General features: G+C 47.5%; 1 protein-coding gene across 2 annotated transcripts in view; it reads right to left on the bottom strand.

Moving 5' to 3' along the window:
- TOLLIP (toll interacting protein) overlaps nt 1-26,875 on the bottom strand; it is a 695,464-nt gene extending 668,589 nt beyond the window's left edge. The window contains exon 1 of one of the 2 annotated variants that reach the window (XM_069623970.1): nt 26,604-26,875. In XM_069623970.1, coding sequence (XP_069480071.1) covers nt 26,604-26,636 — 33 coding nt within the window. In that variant the 5' untranslated portion in view covers nt 26,637-26,875. Of the gene's footprint in view, nt 1-26,594 lie in introns of both variants that reach the window. The other variant, XM_069623969.1, reaches the window with a different exon arrangement.
- Nucleotides 26,876-27,710: the final 835 nt, after the last annotated feature.

The raw sequence follows: 27,710 nt of genomic DNA on the forward strand, positions 1-27,710 counted from the left end.
GACTTCCGGAGTGGGGTACAGGCATGAGGTACACCCAGCGTAAGTGTTAGAGGGGTCCGAGAGTGGGCAGAGGTGGTAGGAGGTGACAGAGGAGCCAGAGAGGAGGAGGAAGGTGCCAGAGGAACCTGAGAGGTGCAGGTTGGGGTAGCAGGAGAAGGGGCGATTGGGCTTAGGGCCCTGGATCAAGACGGTGCCATTCAGATAGACATTAATGATGGTTTTGGAGGAGTGGAAGGAGGCCAGGAGGACTTCCGACCGGGTGCAACCATTAAAGGGAGAGGAAGAGATAGGAGGGAGAGACAAGACCATTGAGGGCTTCATAGGTTTGGCGAGGGAACGACAAAAAGGATATTGGAGGAAGCACTGGTGTAGGTATCAGCGATAGGGATATGGATGCCTTGGTTGAAGAACAGGATGTCCCTTGTGAACTTCTTCCTTCCAGATTTAGTGAGAGGGATAGGAGGCAGAGTAGCAGTTAGAGAAGATAGGAGAAACAGAGCACCATAGGGGGTGCTAGGAGGGTAGGGGGAGGGGAGCGAGAAGTTGAGTGCCTTGCAGCACAGGGAGCACAGGGTGGGGGCGGGGGGGTTATACAAGGGAGCACACCAGGTAGAGTGGGCAGGGACAATGGTACACCCAGTGGGGTAGGGACCTGGAACGTGGGAGATTAATGGAACACAGTACAACAGTAACCAAGTGGATGGGGACCTAAATCATGAGAGAACACTTGGAAGAGTGTGCCAAGAAGAAAGAACAAGCCTGGTGCAATATTAGACCAGTGCTCAAAATGGAAGGAACGTGGTTTTCCAATGATAGATGTGTGGCAGGAGTAGTAAACTGTGCAGTGGGGGCTTACAGGGGTTCTCCAAGGATGTAGTGTGCATGTCAACCAGAACTGTGGCAGGACATGGGGAAATGATGTACCAAAATTGACAAGGATTAAGCTAAGCGAGACGCCAGCAAAAGCACAGAGGCCAGTGGAGTATTCCTTTTGCTTCAGAGGAAATGGCACTATACCTGTAGGAATTAAAATTCATTGTACAAGACCCTATTTATCCCTGATTTGACCAAAGGTAAAGCAGCGTTAACAAATCCTATTGTGTGTGTGGAGAATTAGCATACCTACACCACCCGCAATCATGGAGGGGCGGATGTTCACTGTGCACTCAGTGGTTCTGGTAGTTCCGGACCCCCATCTAATTGTTATCAATGTGCCACTCCCATAAACAACCAAGGCCCCACTCGACTAGCATGTCTGCCGCTGACTAAGGCTTTGGTGTCAGAAAATATCTAATTATTTATCCAAATACTCATCTGATAAACTGAAGGCAATCCCATACCATTATAAATTGCTCCCCATAACCAAAACCTTTTTTTAACCTCCCTTCTAATGACATGTATCCAGATTGCAGCAAATGCTAAGTGGCTCCAAATCACCAGGTGGGAGATGCTTCAGGTGGCGAACCAAACGCAGCAAGGTCTTCATACCATAAAGAGTGAGTTAAGGGCAATCAGGCTCGTGACCCTCCAGAACAGATAACGGTCTGAATTTGCTCACGGTTACCCAAGGGGGCGTGTTCAATTTAAAACATATTGACTGTCTTGGTGTACATACATCCCCCAAATGACACAGATAATGGGTCTTAGACCCATGCGATAGTGTCCCTTTATAATTTGAGGATTCCCATAGAAAAGGAAGCAGGAGTAAACTGTTTGGTTCAGTGTTCCTATGGTCCACATGGTGATTAGAAATGGCCGTAAAATGATGGGAACCATTATGGTTTTTCAGCTTTTTTTATGTCAAGTGATACTGAGATGTACAAATGCACTGACGAAGAGTGCAACGATGATGGTGTCAATAACAACGTGTAGAGATCCTCTCACAAAACACAAGTACACTCAGACTGAAAGGTGGGACTGGGTTGTAAAATCAAGGATGGTGAAAACAGCAGGATTTCGGCCCCCTGGATACCTTTACTACAGCCCCACGCGACCCAGTTAATTATTTGGACCATTGGGTTGATCTAGCTGGCGGTGGGGGAGGAGGGGTACTCTGGAAGACTATGCCCAGGAAGGTGTGGGGGGTTTACGTCATATGTGTAGGGCATGGGTACCCAAGGGTGATGACTATAGAAGGAAGGAAGCAGCAGGGTTAATGGAGTATTAACTAAAGGGAGGAATGTTGGGATGCACGTACAGCGTCCCGGCCAGGCAGAAAGGTTGAGGCTGAGAAAATCCTATTAGCACGTACCATTTCCAGTCTACTTTGATTGTGTCTGGATCGGAGGGGTGTACATCATGTGATGGTTACGATTTATTAAAGTGTCAATATGTTGATCGACCAATCCTGTACCTGGACTTAACAGTGACGATGTAGCGGACCACGCGTCTAGGGTAATGGGTTTAAATAAGGTGTGGCGAATCGGTCCAGGGACTATAGAGGGGGTGGGGGGTATTAGCATGTTCGATAGGTGGTAGTCAAGGAGTGCAGTGGGATAACATTGTAACCAATGTATTCAGATTTTGCGGTTTACCGCTAAATAACCTGTATCTTCTGGGGAAGTGACGAGCTCTGTGTCAGTTTAGTTCTAAGGGACCATCTGAGGCCTTTTTGCATGTAATAAAACTTGTTTTCCCTTGCAAAAAAGGTGCAGTGATTATTTGATCTTTTGGATTATTTTTACCATTCAGGTTGCTGTTCTCTTTACACAAGCCGCTGCTTTTATTAAACTGGCCCAACTTTCAGAAGGTGTCGGACTCAGGGATGACACTTCAAAAGGTGTTTATTAAAATAAAAATAAAATGCCTATCTATCCTTACTGCTAATAGGGATTTGCTCTACCTACAAAACTAAGCTATCGGTGCTTGTCTGTTGTCAAAATCAAAAGTAGTTCTCAGTCTAAACCTAATCCCCATCTGGCCCCAACTACTGTGAAAACAACTTAAGAATATAAGCCAAAGCAATAGCCTCTGAGCTTAGGCTATATCTGGCCTATTGTCCTTTGGATCCCCCCCCCTTGAGATGGTTTGCAGTTTGTACAAAAATAGTTCAGAAGAGAAGTGTTCTCAGCCCTCCTGTTAGCCTCTTCAGATAGACTTGTAGGTCTCTTGTCTCAAGTTCGCTACGTGGAGGAACGATTCCCTTGTTTCTTTTCCACCACCTTGACCACCACTTTCTCCATTTGGTTCTATATCTTGAACAGTTTGTTTGAACTCTTCAGGATCTCTTCTCCTTAGGAGTGTACCAATGTCACTAATTTCTAAAGGACCCTTCAAGCCACTCTCGCTTTCAAGTTGCCTTTCTTGGTTGTATATCCGTTTATTGCCAAGATTCAAAACTCTGGTTTCTAGGGCACCTGTAACCCTCTTTGTCAGTTTCCACTCCCCTCCCTCCACCATGGTACCTTCTGTGCCTTCAGGTGTGCTCCAGATGGATAGCATCCTAGCGGAGATGTTGTGGTTCACCCTTCTCCACAGAGTCTCTGCGGCTTCCCAAGTAGAGGATTTGTTTGCACCGGTCTCTCCTGCGTCCCAGACCAACCACGGCTGTAGCATGATCAAGCAACCAGGTAAGACTGTCCTTCTGTCCCCATCTCTTACTTGGCTAGAACAACTTTCTCTGCATCTCTCCATGCTAATGCTGGCTCTGCGGTGTATGGCAGTTCCGCCCCTCAAGGACATCTGTACGTCGAGGCTTGCCTCTGCGTAGGTTTGTTCTTCCCCTATCCAAGGTTCTTTGTCCCTTTACTCTTGTTGCAGTACCTCAAAGCGGCGTGCTGCTTTTCATCAGTTGCCGAGTTCAAGAGAATGCCAGTATTACCATGAGTCAATGATGTAAAAGCAATGTCAGTATTTGTTGGATGCAAAATAGAAGTAACATCAGTCTCTTCTATACCCACATATGCCGACAAGAGTTTTCTTCATAGGGAGTTCCTTGTAGGAATGGGAGTCCTTGTCCCCTAAAGGGGAGTCACTCATAGGGAGGTCCTGCTTTCCCTGACCCCTAGGGATGGTCTTCCTTAGCAGGCCCACCTCCCTAGTCTCAACAGGGGTGGCTCCCCCGCAGAAGAATGGGCGAATTGTCCATATTCATCACAATGCCTCACTGCAAATAAATATTTTTGTGACCACAAAAACAATGCAACATTGCCTTGCTAAAACAGCTGATAAAGTTCAAGAGGGAGATATGCAATATAAGGAAGCTTTTAACTGCCTGAATATTTGCAAAACTTCTGAACGCAAAGGATTGGCCATATTGTAAATATCTGTGCTACTGTGCAAGTTGCAGTTAAAGTGGTAGAAGGTTGCCTGTGAGAACTCCTTGTGTCTATTCTGCCTTGTTAATTGATATTTATTTTACCCATTTGCTGCATTTGTAAGCATTATTTTTCTGAAAAAGGCGCAGGCTGCTCCATTTGCATGGCCAAATGGACATGGAGTCTTAAAGCCCCACTTACCTTGCTGAGGTATCGCACACACATGAACAGTGTGCCAACATACAGCACCTTTCACAACCTCTCGGATGCCCCGCATGGAAAGGATGTTGTGCTGTGCTATGGACCTTTAATTGTAATGTGTGTAATCTCAGTGTGTTAATGTACCTTCTGCACATATCTGTTTACGATGCAGGCCAAACTTTTAATCCGGGTAAGCTCACTTAGTTGGTCATTGTACCCTCTGCAGAGATATAAGGGTAAACTTCCATCAATGGTTCAAATCCCACAAGAGTGAGTCGGACTTTCACTTCTTTACATACACTTTTGAATAGCACTGTTCAAACACTTGACAGTTGAGTTTCTATACTGATAGACAGCAAGAACACTTATAAAAATAGGCATAGTATACTTTAAATGGGACAGTGAAGACTTTCCCCAGCACTGTTGATGTATTTTTATTGGGAGTGAAATTGGAATTTGAAACAGGCATGCTATAGTTTTAACAGTAGAGTTCTGGCACTTGTCAGCAGTCTGGGGAGAGGTATCAAAGAGTTAGGAGTATAGTGCCTTGCATTATAACCCTATTAAGCCGGTACGTTTTACACAGTGCGGCTTACACAACATCGGTCAGACGCCCGACATGTGAAGGTCAGTCCTTTAGCTCTAGAAGTCATATAGACACATCCCGTAGGTTATAGCATGCTGAACGAGATACAGATCTACCACAACATTGGATACACATCTTGAAACTAAAATGCTGTTCTGTCTCATTAAATCTAGCATCAGGGAGTTAGTGTTCCTTAGCCGACCTCAAAAGGCCTTAAACAAAAGCTCCATCTGACAATAAAACAGAATGATAACATGCTGCCACACACTTTAAAAAAAATTAAGGGGTTTTACTGGGTTTAGGACAGTCTCAATAGGCGTGAAGAATGCTTTGAGGTCTCCAAAGTTAGGAGTTATTTAACAAACATATATATATATATATATATATATACTAAAATCTAATGAGGTCCAGACAGTGCAGTAAAAACACATCTGGACTCCAGGAAACCTTACAGCAGAAAAGGTTCTAAAGATTCCCTTGCAAAACATGCATAAGGGGTATGTGGAAAATTGAAACATACTGGGTAGCTTTGAAGAAAGGATACAAATGGCTGAAGCAAATACATGGCAATGTTGGGGAAGTTGCGGAGTGGCTTCAAATGAATGTATGCTTAAGGTACAACATCTGCCTCGTGCCACAGCTACTACACCACCTCTGTGTGTGTGTGAGCAGTGTTATCACCGCACCTTCATGTATGTGCCTACTTTGTTAAAAGGACAGCATCATGCCACCTCAGCTTTTCCGTCGGTGACAGTGTGTGTGTAGCTGATACCTAGGAGCAATTCCCACCCATCACCCTCAGTCAGAGGTGGCACAGAGATATTCATTGAATCACAACCAGAAGGTAGCAGCAATACTTTATTGAAGAAACAGAGACTGTCTTGGGTAAATCTCTCTATTCGGAGCGGCCCAGACATCTCACCATCTGGCTTCTCACCATCTGGCTTCTTGCCAACGGCCACACTCCCGAAATCTCACAGTAAAAATAGAACATGCAGAAAGGAAAAGAAAAGGACAACACAATGTGGCATAAGATTAGGGTATAGCAAATACCTTTGGTGTTTAGGGAGACCCTGATATATCTGCAACAAGGCTACAGGCAGGAGATCAAAAAAGGTACAAGCTCAAGCATTACAGTGCCACAAGTTTGAGAAATGTTGTAATTGCAGGCTAGCCAGCATTGCTGTGAGAGAACCAAAGTTGAAGGGCTGTATCATTCCGAATCAAGTTAGCATGATGGTGTTATGGGGACTGAATAGCAGGGATAGCCTTTGGAGAGCTTTTCCCAACATGAAAATCTTTCCCAATATCTACCTAGGGCCAGCTGATGAGTTTTAAGAGCTAAGCCAAACGGCTGTCTTTTTATTGGTCTTGGTTTCCAAACAGTTTGAAGGGGGACCCACCAGTGCTCCAGATAGGATTTAGAGGTGGGTGTATTTTACTCCCGACTTTTTAAAGTTGAGAGTAAAATTAGCTTTCGGGAGCAGAAATGTAAGTCCAATTAGCAATGGAATTATTTTATAAATGGATACAAATATGTTTTAGCTGGAAAACAAATGTTTTTGTAATAATTATTGCTTTACACCTAGTTATTCATGTACATTAAAATACAAGTTTACGTCTTCCGATCAGGCATTCATAATAGTAGTTTCTTCCTGTGGTGCTGCATGCACTACTGGTACATGGAGTTGTGTGGATAAAAGCAGAGGGACAAGCTCCTATGTATCAGGTTCCTATTATTTTGGTGGCAGTATTTTTATTTTTTGGGAGTATTTGCCTATTTCTAGGGAGTAAAAGTGGCCGATACACCCCTTATTTGTAGGTCTGGGGACGACTTCTCCCTTAAGTTTCTCCACATATTATGCTTCCAGTTTTAAGGAAAGTAACCCTTTTTGTTACGTCTGTTTTTCGCCATCCAATACATTAATAAAGTACAAAGTTATTCCTTTGGGGCATAAGCCTTTCCTCAAGTCTCTTTTAAACACACAGTTTTCTTGAATCTTCAGGTTTATCCCACTCTGTATCTCCATTAAACTTAAAGGGGTATTGGTCTTCCCTTTTCCTTTGACTGTTCCTCTTTTTACCCCTGCCAGAGTATTGCGACTATCACTGGTCCTGGAAAGGGGTATGGTTCTTCCCTTTTGTATTCGTTCTCACTGTTCCATGGTTTCAGGTTTAATTGCCTTCTCACTCCTGGTTTACTCTCCTGCTAGGATATCACAGTTGTGTTTTTTGGTGCAGGTCCCAAACTTGCACAGTGCCTGGTTTACTTTTCTGCCAGGGCTTTATATCCATTCATGGGTGTGAGTCCCAGACTCAATATTTGCCTGGTTCACGGTCCGGCCAGGGCTTTTCCATTCTCCACTCACTCTTTAGTTCATCCAAGGAAAATTCTTTTCCAGTATTGGGTCACTGACCCTTTCTTAATACTGTATTTGTATCAGTTCCTCCAATTACTTTAATTGGGCTTTCTCGCGCTGTTAATAATATGCGACACTCGCTCCAGTAACCCACTCGCTCTCTCTGGGCTTACCAGGCAGCTCTGGCATTCTTCTGTCATCTTCTCCTTTGGTATGCTGACTGGGGGCGCGCCCCGTTAGCCATTTGGCTCCTGCTTTATCTTCCTTTGCTCCTGGCAGCTCCAGCTGCTTGTAGTAATAAAGCAGTGAACTTCTCTTGTCCCAGTCACTCTGCACACCGTTCTCATCAGCCTCTGTGCTGCCTTTCACAGTGTGCTAGCCTCCAGCGTTCCAATCAATGTCCGCACAAGCTATGTTCCACTGCAGTCTCTGCCTCTTACTGCTATTCTATTCAGCTATGTGTGTGTGTCAAACTTCCCAGCATTAGTTTAACACTTTCCAAAGACTAGAACGCAGCATTTGCTTACTGCTTCTGGTCATCCTCATTGTTCCATCTCGCTCCCTTGACTCAGTAATAAAATGGGGGGTAAATAATGCTGTTGGTCAAGAAAACTTGGGAATTCTTAATCTGCGTCACAATAAGCTACACAAACATGTTACAAAAGGCACATGGTTGTCATTAAGAATTACATATGAAGGTTTATTTTGATTCAGTGTTTTCCTGCCTCTCTGGAATTTGTCCTCCCCTACGTGGTCCTGCTGCAGATAGCCACAGCCAGGGTCAGATTCAGGTAGTTTCTGCCTTTCCCTGGTCACATAAGAGAAGCTTCCCTCCAGAGAATGAGCGACGATGTTGCTAGATTCAACACAACAGTGTGTTACTCACGACTCAATGCATAATTGGTATTATTATCAGAGAGTGGAAAATACCTTCGTTGACAATATCCAACCTAAATCAACTAGACAAGCAGCGTCTCATCCAAAAATAATGCACACAGTCAGTCAATCAGGCAGCAAACTGGAAATAGGTCTATTAGCGAGAGAAAAGAAAAATGTTTATGGATTTATCTTACCGTCCAGGAGTTTGAAATTAAGTCAGCACAAGTGGCAACCAAAAAATAAAAGACAACTTACTTTCTGAAGTGTTGCGCAGTTCATACCCTTTCCAGAATACAAACAGACCAACTAACATATCGTGCACCCGTTAGGATCCGTTAATACAGAGAGGGATTTCTGAAACATATGCAGCTTGTTGTTGGCGTCCTCGCACATGCACTCCTACACGCTATGTAGTGGGGTAACTGTGGGTGGACTTTTTCTTTTCTTTCCTTACTGCCACAATAAAGAGTATAGTCGATACCCGTGAATACAACTGCCTCAGCCTTACCATTAAAAGTTAGAGGATTTTACCTTGCTAACAAGCCAAAAGGAAGCCATAATTACGTTAAGACTCTAGATAGTTTTGGTATTTTATCCTAAATGTACAGTTTTGGAGGTCCCACCAATTTCAATTCCGTAATGCTCTTTTCGCATAGATACGAATCTGAGTTAAGAACTCGGATACAAAGATTGTTATGGGCTTGGTTGAAAATAGGATAAGGTAAACAAACTATAGGGGGCGCTAGTGAGCCTGACTGTGATGGCCGCAGGCCTGTGAAGCTCTCCAGCACGAATAACATCCGGCATGTAATCCGGCGGTCTCCGTGAGGATAGTTCATATTGAACTGCGGCAGTCGGTGCGGGCTCACATCGCGCCCCTGCAGACACCGTTTTGGGACCGTACGGAACCGGCAGAGTGGTGAACCGGCAGTCCGAGCCCCGGCGGGCTTCACATAGGAAAGGAGAAGGAGGCGGCACAGGCCTGCAGGAGGCGCGGCTTGGCGGTGGCCCGCGCTGGCGGCCGGGGAGAGACTCTTCGGGAGTGCCGGCGCGGCCTGAGTGGCCCTTGTTGACGCCGACGACCGGACGCTGGAGCGTCTGCCTCCTGTGCGAGGCGAAGAGGAGGCGGACTGTGGGTGCGCATAGAGGCCTGATCCGGGCCGGCTGGAGCGGCGCCCGCCTCATCGGCCGAGGCGCTAGATGCCTCAGTGCACTTCGGTGCTTGCCTGGAGTGGCGGCAGCCGGCGAGGCCGTTTCGCGCCGCAGGTGTAGGCGGGCGGCTCTTCTAGACGGTGATCCCCGATGGCACCCCTCGTGGTGCGGGGTGGGGGCTGGACTGCACCTGCGGCTGCTGTGAGGACGTCGGGGCGGGCGAGGGAGGTGCAGACCCACTGGCCCTGTGTCGTTCGCCTCTGGACCCGCTCTTTTGCTGCCTGCTCGGGACTGTCGGCGCAGGAGGTGACGATCGGCGGGAAGCCGGCTCCGCTCCCCATCGGGGGGCACTGGATACACAGGCCGGGATCTACTGCGGCCCTCTGTTGGTCTCTGCCCCGGTGGATGGGGGCACTCGGCGCCGCGCTCCCGAGTTGGGTGCTGGCGGCGCGGGCAGAGGGGGCTGCGGCTGCATGGCGGTGCTCTGCCCCGTGCAATTGATGACTGGCGGCCCTTGAACTTTGTGGGGACTTCTGGGGGCTGATCCCCGGTACAACGCTTGCCTCCCAGAAGACAGGACACATCCGGAGCCATCAGATTTGGGTGCATAGTGGCCTCTGTGGGGGGGGGGGGGGTTGTATCCTTGGCGCCTGTGCCGGTGTGATTTGTCCTGGTGACTGGCGCGGGGCTCGGGCCTGTCCTCCTTCGGTGACAGGGGGACCAGGTGCGGGGGCGCTGTAGGCTTTGGTCGCCGTGCCGGACACTATATCCAAGGCCCACTTACCATACTGGCCATGTCTAAATCAGGAAAGGGGGGTAAACAACAGTCAAAGTTGAACTTTGAGATGCCCCCACGGCCTAAAGACGGCAGAACATTAAATTATTCTGCGGCGTCGCACGCTGCGGATTCAGAGCCGGATTCTGCCACTGCCTTTCAAGATATTAAGGTCATGCTCATGCAACGACAATCAGGAATACAGTCCTTGGATGGTAAGCTAGATTGACTTGCAAGGTGACCACATGCAGGTCTGTTTGGATAGACATGGGGAGAGACTGGATGAGGCGGAAGGGCGCCTTGCAGGAGTGGAGGGAACGGCGGCATCCGTTTCGGGAGAAATGTCTGGTCAGGAAAGCCCCGAAAGAACTCGGAGAGAAGCAGGAGGATTTAGAATCGAGGTCCCGCCGAAATAACATTCGAATCGTCAGCCTGTCGGAGTCGGTGAACCAAGGGAATATGGAGTCTATGGTGGAGGACATATTACGGGAGACACTGGGTCCAGAGGGCTTTTCTCCGATTTATGTAGTTGAGAGAGCGCATAGTATTCCGAGTGGCCGGAAGCCGATCCGGGGGGCCCCGCCTCGCCCGTTGATAGCCCGGTTATTGAATTATCGTGATAGAGATACGGCGCTGAGGAAGGCCAGAGAGAAGGGCACCTTGTCTTATAAGGGGGATGTAATCAAACTATTTCCGGACTTCTCGGATAGGGTGCAAGCAGCCAGGAGATCTTTTTTGGAGGTTAAGAAGAGATTGAGGGAAAAAGGTTTGCAATACGCAATGTTGTTCCCGGCCAGTTTGCGTGTGGTACATGACGGAAAGTCGATTTCTTTCCAGACCCCAGAGGAGGACTCCTCTTTCCTCGATATATTGCTGCGGTCTCCCAGACCACGGGTAAAACGGAGACTGAACCCACTCCAGCAGGGAAGGAACTCCAGTTGTTGCTACTGCCTTTGGTAGTTGGCGCTATAAGGAGACAACTATCCTGGTGTGGTGCAGGGAGGGTTTGGCTCGTAGTTGCCCTTTGTGCGAAAGCTGTGTGCACGTATGCTGAAGGGGATTGGGGTGCTGGAATGTTGGGGTCTCCAGCACAGATGGGGGGGGGGGGTGTTGGCGTTCAGGTTTTTGGGGGGGTGGGGCTGGGCGGGAGGGTACTTCACCAACGGGTTGTGGGGTTGTCGGTAGGATGGGGGGTGGGAGGGTGGTATAGGGGGATTTGGTGGTACACACGGAGGGCTTCGAAGCCTGTGAACTTGGGTGGGGACAGGAGGGGGTGTATTCAATTGCTCTCCAATGGCGACAGTGAATTATATGACCTGGAACGTCAGGGGCCTTAATAGTTGGTTTAAGTGTCGGAAAGTTCTGCCCTTCCTGGAATGTCATAGTGGCGTTTCTTCAAGAGACCCACTTGACTGCGGTCACTGAATCTAAGTTTGGTAAGAGCTGGGGATGCCGTAGATATTTTTCCTCTTACTCATCTTACTCCAGGGGTGTGTGTATTTTGGTGCATAGCTCGGTGGGCTTCCGCCGGGTCAAAACTGAAGGATCAAGAAGGCAGGGCTTTGGTGGTGCAGGGGGTTATTCAAGGGAAGTTGTGTACACTAATATGCTATTACGGCCCCAATCAGGACACAGTGGAGTCACTTGACTGGGTGGAAAGGCAGCTGGGGGTACTTTGAGGGGGAAATCATCTGGGCAGGCGATAGATGTGCATTTTGAGACTAATGATGGGTCGGTGGCGTCTGCTGGCACCCTGTGGGAGGGATTTAAGTGTGTGATACGGGGTGAGAGCATAGCCAAGGAGTTGGGGATTCTGCGGAAGCTACGGAAAGACCTGGCGGACACGGAGGAAGAGCTGCGGGTTCTGCAGGGGGGGGGGCCCGTGCCATTGGCGGCCCAACAGGGGAAAATTAAACAGAAATTGCAGGAGTTTCATGCCCTAGCTCAAAGGGAAGTTAAGTATATGTGGGACAGGGTGGCTCCTCGGCAGTACGGAGAAGGGCAGGTTCCTGGGTGGTCCCTCGCGAGAGATATTCGGCCAGGGTGACAGTGATCACATACGAGAGGGGAGTTGCCCATTACGAAGACAAGGGGATTGTTCATGAGTTCCAGGAATATTATGGCCAGTTGTACTCGTCCCAACTGACGGTGGCGCAGGCGGATATAGAGGCCTTTCTTCACGGTGTGGGGCTGTATTGGTGCTCGGAAGAGCAGAGGGAATGGTTGAACAGACCGGTGTCGCTGGATGAGGTGATGGATGCCATTAAATCACTGCCAGGTGGGAAATCACTGGGCCCTGACGGCTTTACAGCCGAATTTTATAAGTGTTATGCTGGCTGACAGATTAGCGCCATATCTTTTACGGGTGTATCAGGAGGCGGTGACCCGGGGTCGATTACCTGATTCCCTTAGAGAAGCCACAGTGGTTGTACTGCTGAAGGCAGGTAAGCCGGAAGGTGATTGTTCGTCGTACCGCCCGATTTCACTTATCAATCTTGATAATAGGATCTTAGCGAAGATCGTAGCGACTAGTGCCGCTAATGCCAGCCATGGTGAGGGCCGAACAAGCAGGGTTCATCCCGGGTTGCTCGACCTCGTTCGGGTTGCGGAGGATGTTTGGGTTGATGGCGGCATCCGGCGGATGACTCTGCGGTGGCGGTCCTACTGGACGCCACAAAGGCATTTGATTCCATGGAATGGTTGTTTTTATTTGTGGTTCTGCGCAGGATGGGCTTGGGCAATTTCTTTGTTTCCTTGGTCTCGCTTCTATACACCGACCCAGTGGCTAGAGTGAGGGTGAATGGGCAGACTACCGGGGCACTACCGCTTGCCGGGGGACTAGTCAGGGCTGCCGGCTGTCACCCCTGCTATTTGCCCTGGCAATAGAGCCTTGGGCTGAATGGGTCAGGGAGTTTCACCTACACCAGGGAGTCCAACTGCATACCCATAAAGTCATAATTTTGCTATACGCAGACGATATGGTGTTGTTCATCTGCCATCCCGAGGTCAACCTAGACCCGGTTATGCTGGACCTTCAGTGTTTTGGTGACCTCTCGGGGCTTAAAATAAATGCCAGTAAATCTGTTATCTTCCCCATTGACGGGTGAGGCTTCTCAGTTTCGGGATACTTGGGGATTCCAGTGGGATCTACAGAGTACACGATATCTGGGGGTCATTGTAGCGGGAAAGAAGGAGGTGGTATATACTGCAAACTATGTGGAGGTTTTAGAATCGGCCAAAAAAGCGATGCCGGGTTGGGCCTCACTCCTCTCAATTTGTACGGCAGGATCTCAGTAGTTAAGAGGTCGATCCCTTCCTAAATTCCTATATGTGTTTTTAAATGTGCCTATAAAGGTCCCTCAGAAATACTTCCGGGACCTTCGCTCAGTGATAATGCACTTCATATGGGCGGGCAAAAGGGCGCGGGTCTCTTGGGGGCAACTCACGGCGCCAGTTCAGGAGGGGGGGGGGGTTTAGCACTTCCAGATTTCGAGGTATACTATATTGTGGCGCAGGCTAGTTACCTTAGGTATTGGTATGGGATGGCAGCGGAGCACAGACATGTAGAGATAGAGAGGTCCATCGCATCACCGGCGTTGTTGCGGTCAGTTATCCTGACAGCTCCCAGCCATTTGTGGTCTCCTAGTAACTTGGTGGAGCTTACTTGTTGGGCCTGGTCCTTTTTGGGGCGTGCGTCCGTAGAGTATGAGTATGTGCTTTACTCGCCGGAACTTCCACCGATATACATTCCTGGTATCCCCCTGACTAGCGAGGCGCATTATGTAGCTACTATGAAACGGTTGGATGTCACTCGACTAGGGGACCCGTTTACGAACGGGGACTTTATATCTACAGACCAGCTGAGGGACAGAGGAGCCCTGTCGGCACTAGATGTTTTTCTGTATTACAGGTTGAGGGTGACATTGCAAAGGTTGTTCCCTTCCTTCCCGAAGCCGCCCGCAGAGGCTGAGCTGCACAGTAAGGTGCTGGGGGGGGGGGGGGGGAGACATTGGAAGGCAGGTGCTCTCCAGTCTGTACGGATTAACTCTGAAGGTGAGGCCAGTCGTGGGGAGGTCATCAAAGGAGTTGTGGGAGAGGTCGCTGGGAAGGGAATTACCGGCAAATACTTGGGGGTACTGTTGTGCGATGACCAGGAAGGGGGCTGTTATCGAACTTCAAACTGATCCATGTTAAGTTTCTGCATCAGTGTTACTACTCCCCGGCTCAGCTAAAGGACTACTTCCCTCATAGGTCGGGGGCACGTCTCAGATGTGGACAAGAGATGGCGGGGTTTCTCCATGTGGCCTGAGAGTGTGTAGACCTGGTGCATTTTTGGCGGCAGGTGTTTGTGGTGATTGGGGATATTACGGGGCAACAGCTGGTGCCAGATTCAGTAATGGCCTTCTTAGGGTACACGGAGCAGATACCCAAAGGGACTAGGAAACTGATAAATCTGCTCTTAATTCTGGCAAAACGCCATGTGGCTATAGGGTGGGGGAAGTAAGCGCAGTCCGACTATTGCCCAATGGTCAAAAGATGTATTATATTGCAATGACATGGAAACTAGATGGGATGTGCTGAGGGGGAAATGTTGAGGCGAAAATCAGGTGTGGGATGCATACACAATATATCTCCTGGGCCAGCCGAGGAGGGTGGGGTGGGGTGGGGTGGGGTGGGCTCCTGGATCTCCTGCTGGCCCGGGATCTCCTGTTCAGTTGGGCCCTGGGGAGCGGTCCCAGTCTACTTCTTAGATCTGCATCCAAGGATTGTACATTTTGCACTATAAGGCAGTGCCGGCTTGGAGATTGGACTGGGAGTATTTCTGGGAAAGCATTGCTCATGTAGCCTGGTTCACTTCTGGTTTTTCTTGTGTTGCCCTCATGTGTGTACTGGGGGGGTTGATTACCTGGTTGATTGAGTTGTTCAGCAAAATGCCAATAAAGAAATTTAAAAAAAAAAAAAAGTAAACTAACTATATTGTAATGGAAAAAAAGTTACCTACGTTATAAAGGAATACTATTAAATGGTTTACATCTCATACCCCTAGAAAGAGATTGATGTCTGGACAGGAATGTTCATGAAGACATTTTGTTTTAAGAGCCTCTAATGAACATCCCACAGTCATAGTAAGGGAATGAAACATTTAGGACTAGGTTGTATGTGTGACCTAATATTGTTACAATAGGTCACCAGAGTAAGGGTGTCACGCCTGTGTTTATTTATACTGTTAATATGATGGTTATAAATGTCTGGCAGGGTTTGAAATTGAAGGAAGCTGGAAGCTATTTAGCTCCTGCTTCTAGACTAGGAGAGCCTGGTTAGCTTGAAACTAACAGCCACCAGGAGCTAAATTTGGCTGCTTAGGCCATTTGTACCTTAAAAATGACATTACCTTTGAGTTTTTGGCAATGCTAATAAAGAATTAGGACACATCTAGTGCACATTTTAAATATAATGAATCATAGAAAGTTTAAGTGTGCATCTCACGTGGAAGTTAAATTTGTGGTGCACTACAGTAGGTCCTGCCTATCTCGGGAGGATAGCTCAGGGGCTACGCAGTCGCCTTGGAAACAAGACAATGCTGAGCAACACAGGTTCGATCCCCGGGTCCACGCTTAGAAACCTCTGGGTATTAAGAGTGTTATAAATAACCAATTACAATCACGTACGATCTGGTTTTAGCTCCTGCTCATTGAATCTTAATTTCGGACCCTGGTTTAGGTAAGATGTTTTGAGGTGTGTGAAATAGACCCACTTCGCTTATGAATATTTTACATACGATATTGGTAAATGTATATGTAAAGGTTTCCAGTTTGTAAATCAATCACCTTTTCAAACAGTTTTGTACCACTATTACAATGTTTGCAAAAAGGCATTATTAGTGATCTGAATTTTGTAGAAATGTGTGTGGATGCCCTAATTATTGTAGGAAGTTAATGCTTAATATGATGAATGGGTTAGAACAGTGGCGCACAAAATACAGCCCTTTGAGACATTATTTATGGCCCCCCAACTCACATGATTTTAATGATGAAGGTGATGGGCCTAAAGTCAGTCAGTCACCAAGTCTGTCATGTCAAATGTGTGAAGCCTCTGTGGTCCTGTTTTTATATTTTGCATCATGATAGATGCAGTTTTATTTCCATTTAAAAACATGATTCCAATCCCATAATATAAATAAAAGTGGTAATGAAATTAAGCTGTGTATCAGGTGCTACAGAAAAAAGTACACGTTAAACCCCATATTTTTTTAACTCACATTTGGGCACCAAATCCCTTATCGCCCGCTCATTCCAAATTCCCATGGATAGTTTATATGGGACTGATGCGATACATCCGTCCCTCATAATATGAGCTGGTACTCACATGCCAAAAAATGCAACGATAGTCCGTGTGATGTCGCCCAGGTGTACCCTATACTTTCAAGGGCTTAGCTAGAAAATCCCAAGGATTCTCACCAGTTCCAAACTTTGCCAGTACGTTTTTGGTGGCATAGTCATTCCATTTGCAGGTAATTAAACCATTGACAAGGATATGTGTAGTTAGCAGCGAAGAGACAGATTCCCTATGCTTAGTTGAAATATCAATTATATCCTCTCATGTAGTTACATAATGAGTGCCAGGATCAGTAATGCTCAACCAGAATACCACAGCCAGATTCCATTCTGCCCAATTAGGATATTAATGCCATGTTCAAATGTACCCAAATGAGCAGAGTTCGAGCAAGAAGTATTATGCCCCGTTACACCTGCTGGATCTGAGTGGAACTCTGTGTGTGGTTTGCATGCAAGTGTTCTGTAGGTCACTATTAGAGAAAGATATGCCTGGGTGGTGGTGCCGGTTTCCTAAAATGCCTGCTTAGCAATAGCCTGTAGAGTGATGTACAAGCAACAATAAAGTGGGCTTAGCTATTGAGTAACGATGACTCCGTGTCCATCATTTCACCTCACAAGACAGGCGATGATGGAGAAGGACCTGCATGAAGTGCAGCTGCTTTGGGGGTGCAGAGGTCGACTACCAACCCCAACGTAGACCACCCCAGGCTCTTCTGCCGCTGCTCTGCTCAGCTTTAAGGGTGGCGGAGCTCCCCTGTGGAGTGCAGCAAGCAGGGCCAGTGCGTCAGTCGATGGCGATATGAGTGGGTTCCACAACTAGCATCTCGCTTGGCAGTGAGGTAGGAAAGTTTTGAGATGTTTTAAATGAAAATGCAATCTTTTAAATTGTAATACAGCCTTCTGTGTGTTCCTATATAATATTTTGTGATGTTATATAAGGATATGGTTTTAAGATTTTTGGTGTTCCCATCAGTGCAGAGATGTGTGGCACCTTATGTTGAGAGAATGTTGTGCCACGTGTGTGTTGTGTACATGTTGAGGTGGCAAGTGGTGTTAGGGAGTGCTCCTCTGTGGCTCGTAGAGCACAGAGGTATATGTCCAATAGTGTGTTTTATATATGTCTAATAGTTGAGCATATAGAAAATAAGATGTGTGTTATGGGAATTAATTGCCTGTGACCGGCAGTGGCAGGGCTGGAAAATGTTATGGAGTTATTCATAAACCATTGAAGCATGGCTATTTTGTGAGTGTGTTATAGATTTGCACATGAACCGCTAGTGCATGGATCATTAGCTTGTTATGGATTGCACAGGACACTTGTGGCATAGCTATTATGAATTGTTAGGGGCATACGCAAGTATTGGGAGACCTGCGGGCAGGCCACCATAGGGGACCCGTTTCACAACACTGAGTTTGTACCATCCTTGGAACTGGCAAGTCAGACTGGGCTACATTCAGGTCAATATATGTTACAGAACGCCATTAAGAGAGAGGTCCAGCAGAGGTGGCCTGCGTATGGCGAATTAATGGAGAAACATTTGATAGTGGATACCCTGTATGACATAGCTGAAGGGGAGCACACGATACCGCGGACATACAACCTCCTACTGTCTAACAGGCGGGCTTTGGAGCAAAGGGGCAAATGGGAGGAGGATTTGGGGCCACCTGCGCAGATACACAATGGGGGAGGTTCTGGGATGCCACAAAAAAGTGTCACGAAACACAAGGTTACAGCTTATACAATTGTTGGTGACGCATAGAGCGTTTATGACTCCTCAGCGAATTTCCAGGAACACAGGCACAGGGATGCCCAAGGTGTAATGACATGGAAGCAGGCCTGCTCCATATGTTTTGGGCATGTCCAGTGGTGGGGAGGTATTGGCAGAAGGTAGCAAGCAGATTACAGAAAAGGGGAATAGTACTGGATGCACTTTCTTCGAGTGCATGCCTATTGGGGTGCTTCCCGCGCCCCAAAGGTCGGAAACATGTTGCCAAGCTGAAGGATCTAGGATGTATTTTGGCTAAACGTAGAATCACTACGACATGGAAATTGTCCAAAGGCCATGGAATAGAGGACTAGTGGAGGGACATGTATAGGTGGGGAATGGCGGAAACCGTTGTATGGAGGAGGACGGGGCAGAGGGATTGTGGGGAAACCCCTGGCGGAAGAGGTGAATGGGAAGCCTTATTACACACCCTGTTTGCTGAGGCTTCCACTGAGAAAGTAGTAGGGGATAGACCCTAGCATGAGTACATATGGTTCTTACCTGATGGACCGTAGAATGTTTATAGTAGAAGTAAACAGCAGGCGGGAGGTGGGATGGGAGTGCGCGATGTGGGGGAGGGAATAGTAGTGAAGGAGGCGGTAAGGTTCACGACATGCGAGTTTGTGTTTTGATAAAATGAATAAAATAGATTAAAAAAATGTAAATTAAAAAAAGCTGAATTGTTGTGTGTTTTACGTGTGATCCGTTGTGGCATGGCTAAACAGGAGTTGCACGAATTGACTTGTGACTGGGAGTAGCACAGGTCCTGGTATATGTGTGGGGGCCATGTTGGTTGTACATTACATATGTTGGTTAGTTTTGTGTTTTGGTATGTTGGCATAGGTTTGAGGCCTTTGAGTTGTCAACTATGCGTTATGGTCAACCTGGGAAGTGTATGCACTTACTGGGATCTAGCATGTGAGAGGAGGTTTACTACTTTTGTGACCTGCAGGTTCTTGGTGTTATACGCTCTGCATTGTAATGTTATGACCTTCGGGCTTTGGGTGTTATGCTATGTAGTCTGTTCAGGAGTGACCTTTGGGTTCTTCTGGGTGGTGTGTCTGAGTGTGATGTTAGGTAGTGACCTTCGGGTTCTTAGCAGTTGGGGTTGAGTTTGTTTGACTGCCTGTCTGTTCACTTTGCTATAGTGCCTGCTGGGGAAATTATTTTATTGGAGTTCCTTGGGATCTTCCTGCCATTTTCCCGTTTTATGGATGGCTTTATGTTAGGAAATTGTTGCCATACAATTGTATGGCGTGTCTCATCATTATACGTTTTTTGCATTTGCCGTTGAAGGGAGAGAGTGGGGTCTTGAAGTTACTGGATAGTGACAAGTGTGTGTACTTAACAGCGATTAGTAGAGTTTAGAACTGGTAGTGAGCACTGCATGTAGGAGCTTTCTGTGTAAGGGATATGTATGTGCTTAAATAATATATTTATGGTTGGCTCGGTGTGAATATGGCAGTAAAGGGGGATGTTTAAGAGCCACAATATGCTAGTCCCAATTCCATTAGGTTTATTGTTACCATATCATAGCTTATACTGTTTGGGGTTATATGTTTATTCGTAGGTTTAGTGCATTTCAAAGTTTTATTGAATGCTGTAACAGTCATTTTGGGCGGTGGGGATCAAGTTCTAATTGAAGAAGTCTGGTAATTGTGCATTTAGCATTTGGTGGCACTCTTCCTCCTCCACAATTTATGCATGTTAAGGGGGAAGGAGTGCAGTGGGCACCTGCTGGGTGTGTGATGTCAGAGTGGAACCCTGTGTGAGGTTTGAGTGCGAGTCTTCTCTAGGGCACCATTAGAGACCTCTATTCACATGGTTCGCCCCTTAATGTTTTGGTTTCGGGTGGCGGGGGAGGGCATCTCAAACAGGGAAAGCTGAGCACATACATACCACAAACACGTGGTAGGCTAACTCTTACTCTTGGATCACATTTAGCAGACCTGAGGCGTAGACACTGGTCAACATGACCACACAGAACCTTTACCATCTGTTGATAATTACAAATCACTTTATCATTCTATTTTATTTTATTCCTAAAAAACATTGGAGATACAGAAAGGCTCAGTGAAGCCTTGACTGGGAGGTTGTATACGAATTGTTCGAACTACAATTGTTCGAATTACAATTGACCGAATTGTGTAGGTCAATTGTTACATATATGCTGGGGGACCCCCCCCCCCCCATTTTTATATATACATATACACACACACACATACATACATACATACACGGTCAATTGTGCAAAGGTCAATTCGGACCCTTGACTTTCGGTCAATTAGGTAATTCAAACAATTGTGTTCGAACAATATGGGTAATATCGACTGGGAGGTGGTGCAGTTTCCTAATTTGCCTAATTACCAATAGCTCGAAGAGTGATGTACAGGCAACTATAAAGGGGACTTACCTGTTGAGTACTGACAACTCCGTTTCCATCATTTTACCCCATAACACTGTACCAAATTCAGCAACGCCCAGTTAGCGCAGTAAAGCCACATCCCAACTGTCATACTAATAATAGTAAAGCCAGTTATGTCCAGCAATCATAGTAATCCTTGATTCCAGAATGCAGTTAGCAACCCAAGATCAGATTTAATAGTGGAGGGGTGCGTGCAATGCTAGAAATGGAAAATAAACTACTCTGGGAACCCTCCTCGTATCATATGGGGAGTGGAGGGGTTATGTGGGCGGGGGCTCATGGGTGAAGTCCAAGGCGAGCAGCAACCTCCCTCTTCAGGGAACCCAACGCGGGCTATTTGTCTAAAAGCAAAGAGCATTTTGCCTCAGCATGTCCACATTGTACATCTAAAATTGGTATGTTATAGGGATCCAGCTAGAAACCGTCCTTCTCAAGTTATGCAAAGTGGGTTCTCTGCTCTTTTCCTTTCTGTCAATACTCACCCTAACAAAACAAAAAAAAGACAGTAAATCCTAAAACAAGACCCAATTTCAACATGACCGTTCTGTTCACGATAAACACCACCTATGTATCCCTCATCATATCGATCTTCCCTCTACTACACTGTCATGATAGCAGTTCGCCACACTAGGTGTGTGACACCTTTGAGACAAAACTATACTACAATAGCTGTAGGTACCTCGCGAGATTACACAGTTGCGTAATCTCGCAAGATTTGAGTGAGAGCCACAGAGAGCCACCAACGGACATTCCAAAGGCACCAGAGCTCAGGAGCAGGTTGTGCTCCCTACGCTCCTCTCATTAGAGACAGAAGACTACCTGTGCCTGCTGGCAGCCTGGACACTGTTGTCCAACGTCATATTGATTTATTAGCATATGGACATTCAGGGGAACCCTGTTCTCAGTTAATTGGAAGTTATCACCTTAATCAATAAAGTTGTCAACCGTAGCAACCTTATTCCTCATTTATTACACCACATATATTTGGCGATGAGGATCAAGACTAGAACCTGCGCATCATCATGCAAGGAGCAACACCACCCCCGCCGTTTCTGAAAACACCAAGCAGGCCTGCAATTCCATGGCCAGTATGGCATCCCCTGTTCACTACTTACCTGGAAGCACTACGAGGTGCGGGGTACACAGTGGAAAGCCACAGAGCTATGTTGTTAAACGCGCTGGATGTGGAATGTCAAAGAGTGTTTGCAGGCTCACGCCAGAAGCAGGGGTGGAGGAGAACAACGACGTTTACAAAGAGGCCATCAGAAGAATTATTAAGCGCTTTGCCAGCAAAGAAAATATTGCTCTGCACAGGATACGTTTCTGTAGTCGCAAGCAAGAAGCGTCAGAACCCGTAGACGACTACATTACCAAACTGCGTTAACTGACCGCACTGTGCAACTTTGGCAATAACGCAGAGGGATTGATCTGCAACATGTTAACAGTCCACACCAACAATAGGAAAGTGCAGGACAAATTTATTTTGGAGAAGGAACTACATCTGGAAGAGGCTATCGAGATTGCGAGGGCTGTGGAAGAAACAGCAGGGCGACGGAAAGAGTATGCAGGCCGCTCTGGCCCAGCTGAGGTCCAGGTGATCACCTTCAGGAACAAGAAGTAGAAACAGGCGACTGACGCAAGAGAAGGGAAATGGGGATGGAAGGAACCACTAAAGGGTCACAGATGCACCCGCACCAAACACTTAGCCAACGACAGAGAATGTCCAGCGAGAAACAAGAAATGCTCTGTGTGCAAGAAAATTGGGCATTTTTCACTGGTATGCAGGTGGCGACATACGAAAGTTACGAACATGAATGCTGAACACAACGTAGAAGGGGAATACTCTTCTGAAGAAGAAGGCAGACCCACAAAGTTAACGGTTAACAGCTCACGAGCCAGGAGGGAAAAGCCCCACTGCGCAATCAGAGTGAACGGCATGGAGACAAGAGTCATGGCTGACTCAGGCTCTGACCTGACCATACTGCCTCTAAGCACGTACAAAGAAATGATGGGCACTGAAACTGCTGAAGTCCTCGGCACATGCCACAAACCCACTGTATTCGGAGGTGCATCAGTAGGCCTACTAGGGTATATCAATGGAACAGTGGAGTTCAAGGGAAGAGAAACCACCATGAGAGTATACTTCACACACGAAGGCCCAGTAGTTCTAGGATGGGACGACCAAGCCAAGCTCAACATCAAGTTAGATCACAGCACGGAAGATCAAGTTTTAACAAACAACACAGGAGGAGTGCCGGGAGTGAAAAAAAGACTTTCCCAAACCGTTTTCAGAAGGGCCAGGGAAAAATCAAGAACTTTGTACACAAGATAATGCTCAAAGCAAATGCAGTCCCAGTTAAGCATAAAGTACAACCAGTTCCCGTGACCGCAAGGGACATACTTAGAACCAAGCTCAACAAAATGGTGAAGGAGGGCACCATTGAGGTGGAAGCCTCAGACTGGCTGAGCTCCATCATTCTTATCAAGAAGCAAAACTGACAAGATTTGAGGGTTTGCAAGTTCCTTTGAAATATTCACTGATGAGGCCCAACAAGGCTGAAACACGTGTATGGGGTTGCTGTTGGTACTCTTGTTCAGTGAGGAATTGCCATAGCATTTCGGTGCTGGACTGCCCATGTGGGTGGGACAAAGACTGATATGCAAATGGATATATCCCATCTGTGAAAGGTACAGTGAGCAAAAAGCGTGTGCTGCAAACTCTCAACTCAGAACAGGTTATCATGCCATGTTCTTTCTGGAGAGGAGCGCCAGCTACCTTTTTTAAATAAAGGCATCACCCAAGTGTCGCCGTTTTGAAGGCTGAGGGGAAGGAGAACAGCATCCACACTGGTACCACCGTGGTTAGCCAGAGTAAAAGACGATGACGAAGTAGACATGGCACAAGTAGTGTGGAGGCTAGAAGACAGAAAAGCATGCATGAAGAGATGGAGTGATCAGAGAAGAACGACCCAAAGTCATGAAGACAAAGCCGTCGACTGGATAAAAATACGCCTACCTTGTAAAGACCAAACAATGATATGATATGATATGATATGGTATTTGTAACGCGCCTATACACAAGTGTTTCAAGGCGCGACGAGGCAGGGAGGGAGGGAAACAAGGGGAAGACAGACAAACGATCCTACTAGGCCAGGTGTCATTCAGATCGCGCAAGTGCAGAGGTAAGGGGAAAAGGAGAAAGTGCAGGGGGAGGAGGTGGGGGGAAAGTGCAGTACAAGGTAAGTAGCGTAATAAAAAATAAATAATAAATGATAAATAAAAAGGGCCAGCTGGTGGCAAGTGCGAGGTAAGTGCAGAGCAAGTGCTGGGAAGTGCTGGGAAGGGGGCTGTAGGGATACAGTGACAGTCCCACAGTGCAGGGGGAGCCAGGGAGGCAGTGCAAGTGGAGAGTGGCTGGGCCCTGGACCGAGGTCGCTGAGAGTGGCCCAGATGCAGGTTTAGTGCAGAATTCAGTGGGGAGTTAAGAAGGTTTAGCAGGGGAGAGGGAGAGAGAAGGCAGAAGCGAAGAGGAAGGTTTTGAGGTGCTTCCGGAACCGGAGATGGTTCTCCTCAAGTTTCAGGGAGGCAGGAAGGCTGTTCCAGCGGGAGGCCCCTGCTGCGGAGAGAGATCTACCCCCAGCTCGTTGCTTAGAGAAGCGGCTGACCATGAGGGAGTTGGAGACGGATGAGCGAAGGGCTCGTGAAGGAAGATATTTAGGAAGAGAGAGTTGAAGGTATTTAGGCCCCAGGCCCCAGAAGGCCTTGTGGACAATGCAGAGGGTTTTGAACTTAATCCTCGCAGCCACTGGGAGCCAGTGAAGAGATTTCAGTCCTGGAGAGATACGGTCCCTGGGCTTGAGGCCAAGGACAAGTCTCGCAGTTCTGTTCTGGATAAGTTGCAGAGGGCGGAGAGTGGAGGCAGGCAGATTAAGATAGAGGCTGTTGCAGTAGTCCAGCCTTGAGAGAACCAGGGCTCGGGAGACAGTGAGCTTCTGGGGGAAGGAGAGGAAGGGAAGAATACCTCTGAGGAGGTGCAGCTGGTAGTGTGACTTCTTAGAGACGTCAGATATATGAGGAGAGAAGGAGAGTGTGGAGTCGAAGATGACCCCGAGGTTTTTAGCCTTGCAGGTAGGGGCCGGAAGGGGGCCAAGGGAGGCCGGCCAGAGAGCTGCAGGGAAGGAGGGAGTGGGTGCGCCGATGAGTAGAATCTCAGTCTTACTGGCGTTAAGGCAGAGGTCATTGGCGGCACACCATTCCTGGATAGCAGACAGACAGTCAGAGATGAGGGAAGGAGAGGAGGAGGCCGAAGGTAGCCTGAAAATGAGCTGGGTATCGTCCGCATAGCACTGGAAGTTGGGGCAGAGAGCGGCGATGCGGTGGGCAAGGAGTGCCAGATACTGGTTGAAAAGCCAGGGAGAGAGGTTGGATCCCTGGGGGACACCACAGGTGGAGAAAAAGATGTCAGAGAGGAAGGAGCCCATTTGGACCTGGGAGGGTCGACCGGAAAGGAAAGAGGTCAGCCATGCCAGAGCCTGACCAGTGATACCCAGGTTATCACGGAGACGGTTGAGCAGGATGGCATGGTTGACAGTGTCAAAGGCAGAGGAGAGATCGAGCAGAATGAGAACACAGGGAGTGTTGGAATCGAGGTTCAGGAGCAGGTCCAAAGTTCAAGAACAACAGGTTCAAAGTTCAGTCAACCCATAAAGGTCATCCACAGAGGGACGAATCGCATTCGCACAGAGGATAGTTGCACTTGGAACATGGAGCAACTGGCAATGTTGGAGAAGCATCGCACAACGGAAAGAACCCAAGAGGAAAGCACCCCTTGTAGAGGCCCCGACAGAGATGCCTCTAGAGAACGAGAACCAGAAACATCTGCAAGATTAATCACAGAGACAGAAAGAGAGGCGTCAGAAACACCCCAAGAAGAGAGTCAAGCACAGGGCGCTGGGGACAGGAAGGAAGATAGCCTAAGAAGAGAGCACAGAAGACCGGTGAAGTAGGATGACTTTGTAATGCAATGAACTTTGCTTGGTTATCAAAGGGAGGTGTGTAGGGACCATGCGAGATTACAAGATTTCGAGCGGGAGGCACAGAGAGCCGCAAACAGGCATTCCAAAGGCGCCAGAGCTCTGGAGCAGGTCGTGCTTACAGCGCTCCTCCTCATTAGACATACGACTGCACCAGTGCCTACAGACAGACTGGACACTGCTGTCGAACGTCATATTGACTTATTAGCGTATGGACATTCAGGGAACCCTGTTCTCAGTTAATTGGAAGTTATCACCTTGACCAATAAAACCGGATTGCTCATTTATCATATCACAATAGCATAGAGCCAAATGACAAATCTCTCAACTCAAACAGAGGTGAGACCATCCATCCTTTGACGCTTTTCACCCTCTTAGTTTGTATGAGCCCAACATTCCCTAATGTGACCGACAGTTAGCGGTAGAAGTCTACCTTTCAGGCAATCATGCAACAGGTTGAGAGGTACAATATTAACCGCGGCTCGCCCACAGCCCAGTGAGGCCGTCAGTCCGAATGCCAAGGCGGGCTAATGCACAATCTCAACATCATGGAGTGATAATCCGAGGAGAAGACACCTCGAAAAGTGATGCATCTGGGAGGATGCCTTTCTCTGCGCTAGGAACAACAATCTGTGACTGGTGAAAGCTCCCAGGAGAGAGGTTCCCCAGATGCCAAAGCAATCCACAACGATCATTTCTAGCGACCGTCAATGAAAATATGCGGTGCTCAGGATGGAGGACCTCTAGGATTCACCAACGCTGGTGGAGGAGCACAGTGGCCGAGAACATTTAGGGGGGTCCCTAGTAATGGGGGTTATGCCCCTACCCCTCTCACCGGTCCACGCTGGGTGCTGACGCTGGTTGCCATGGTACCGAACCGCCGTTGCCCTGTCCGTCTGCAGGCGCTCTAGCATACGACGCGCTGTGATCCAGTCCGACTTTCTGACAGCTCAAAGTCACTTCCGGTTTTCAGGCGGTACTCCCTCTGTTCGCTTTCTTCCAGTCAGCTGCTTTCCTACTACCAGAACGCTGTCTCACCACGCATGCGTCTGTTCATGTTGGAGCACTGAATGTTTTCCAAGCCAACCGGGCTTCACAACATTATTTGACTCGAATTGCGCATGCGTTCAGATAAAGCGTGTTAAACCACCAGGCGTGTTTTTTTCGGTCACTGAAATGTCCTGTTTGCGGCCATTTTATAGACACATTAATATCCATGCGAAGAGAATTACATTCTGCGTACGGGCCATGATTGAGATGTGTAAAGTGTATATTGAATGGGGAAAAAAAGCAGTGTCGCTGCCGGCCATCCCAGTGCGTCAATTACGTTTTTCGAAGAGGAAGTCATTTTTATATTTCTATTTATTGAGGGAACTGTGGTATGTCAATACATACTATCTCTAAAAACATGCATGATTAACATCAGTGTAATACACATTTTATGACATTATTACATGGTTTAAAAATAGAAATTCATTTTTATTTTTTCGCTTTTAAGATATGCGTCCTCCAATTTCCAGCCGTAATGTAATAACCACAAACAAAAAGGATAACTGATGCTGCAGAGGCAGCGCATCCAAAAGGAATATCTAAAAAAAAGAACAAAATAATTAAAAAATGTTGTGTAATGTTGATTTATAAAGTACACCACTACCACCCAGGGGCAGTCTCCAGGCGCTCACTGTTGAATGTTTACCGGTAACATGCATATATTTCAATGTGCAGCAGTAATAAGACAGGAGGCAATAAAACTCGAGCCAGATTGTGTAGCTGTCAACAGTTTACTAATTGTTGAGGGTGACTGGCGCCCCCCACGCGCTTCGCCGTAAGCCCCGGCCCCAAGAACGCAGACCAACACGTCTGTATTGGTTCGGGCTTCCTGGTCGCTCTAACGCGGCCGGGAAACGCCCCGTTTATTTATACTGCACGCGACGGCGTGCAA

Source organism: Ambystoma mexicanum, chromosome 11 (assembly GCF_040938575.1).
Source record: "Ambystoma mexicanum isolate Mex_15411 chromosome 11, UKY_AmexF1_1, whole genome shotgun sequence".
Taxonomy (NCBI): Eukaryota; Metazoa; Chordata; class Amphibia; order Caudata; family Ambystomatidae; genus Ambystoma; species Ambystoma mexicanum.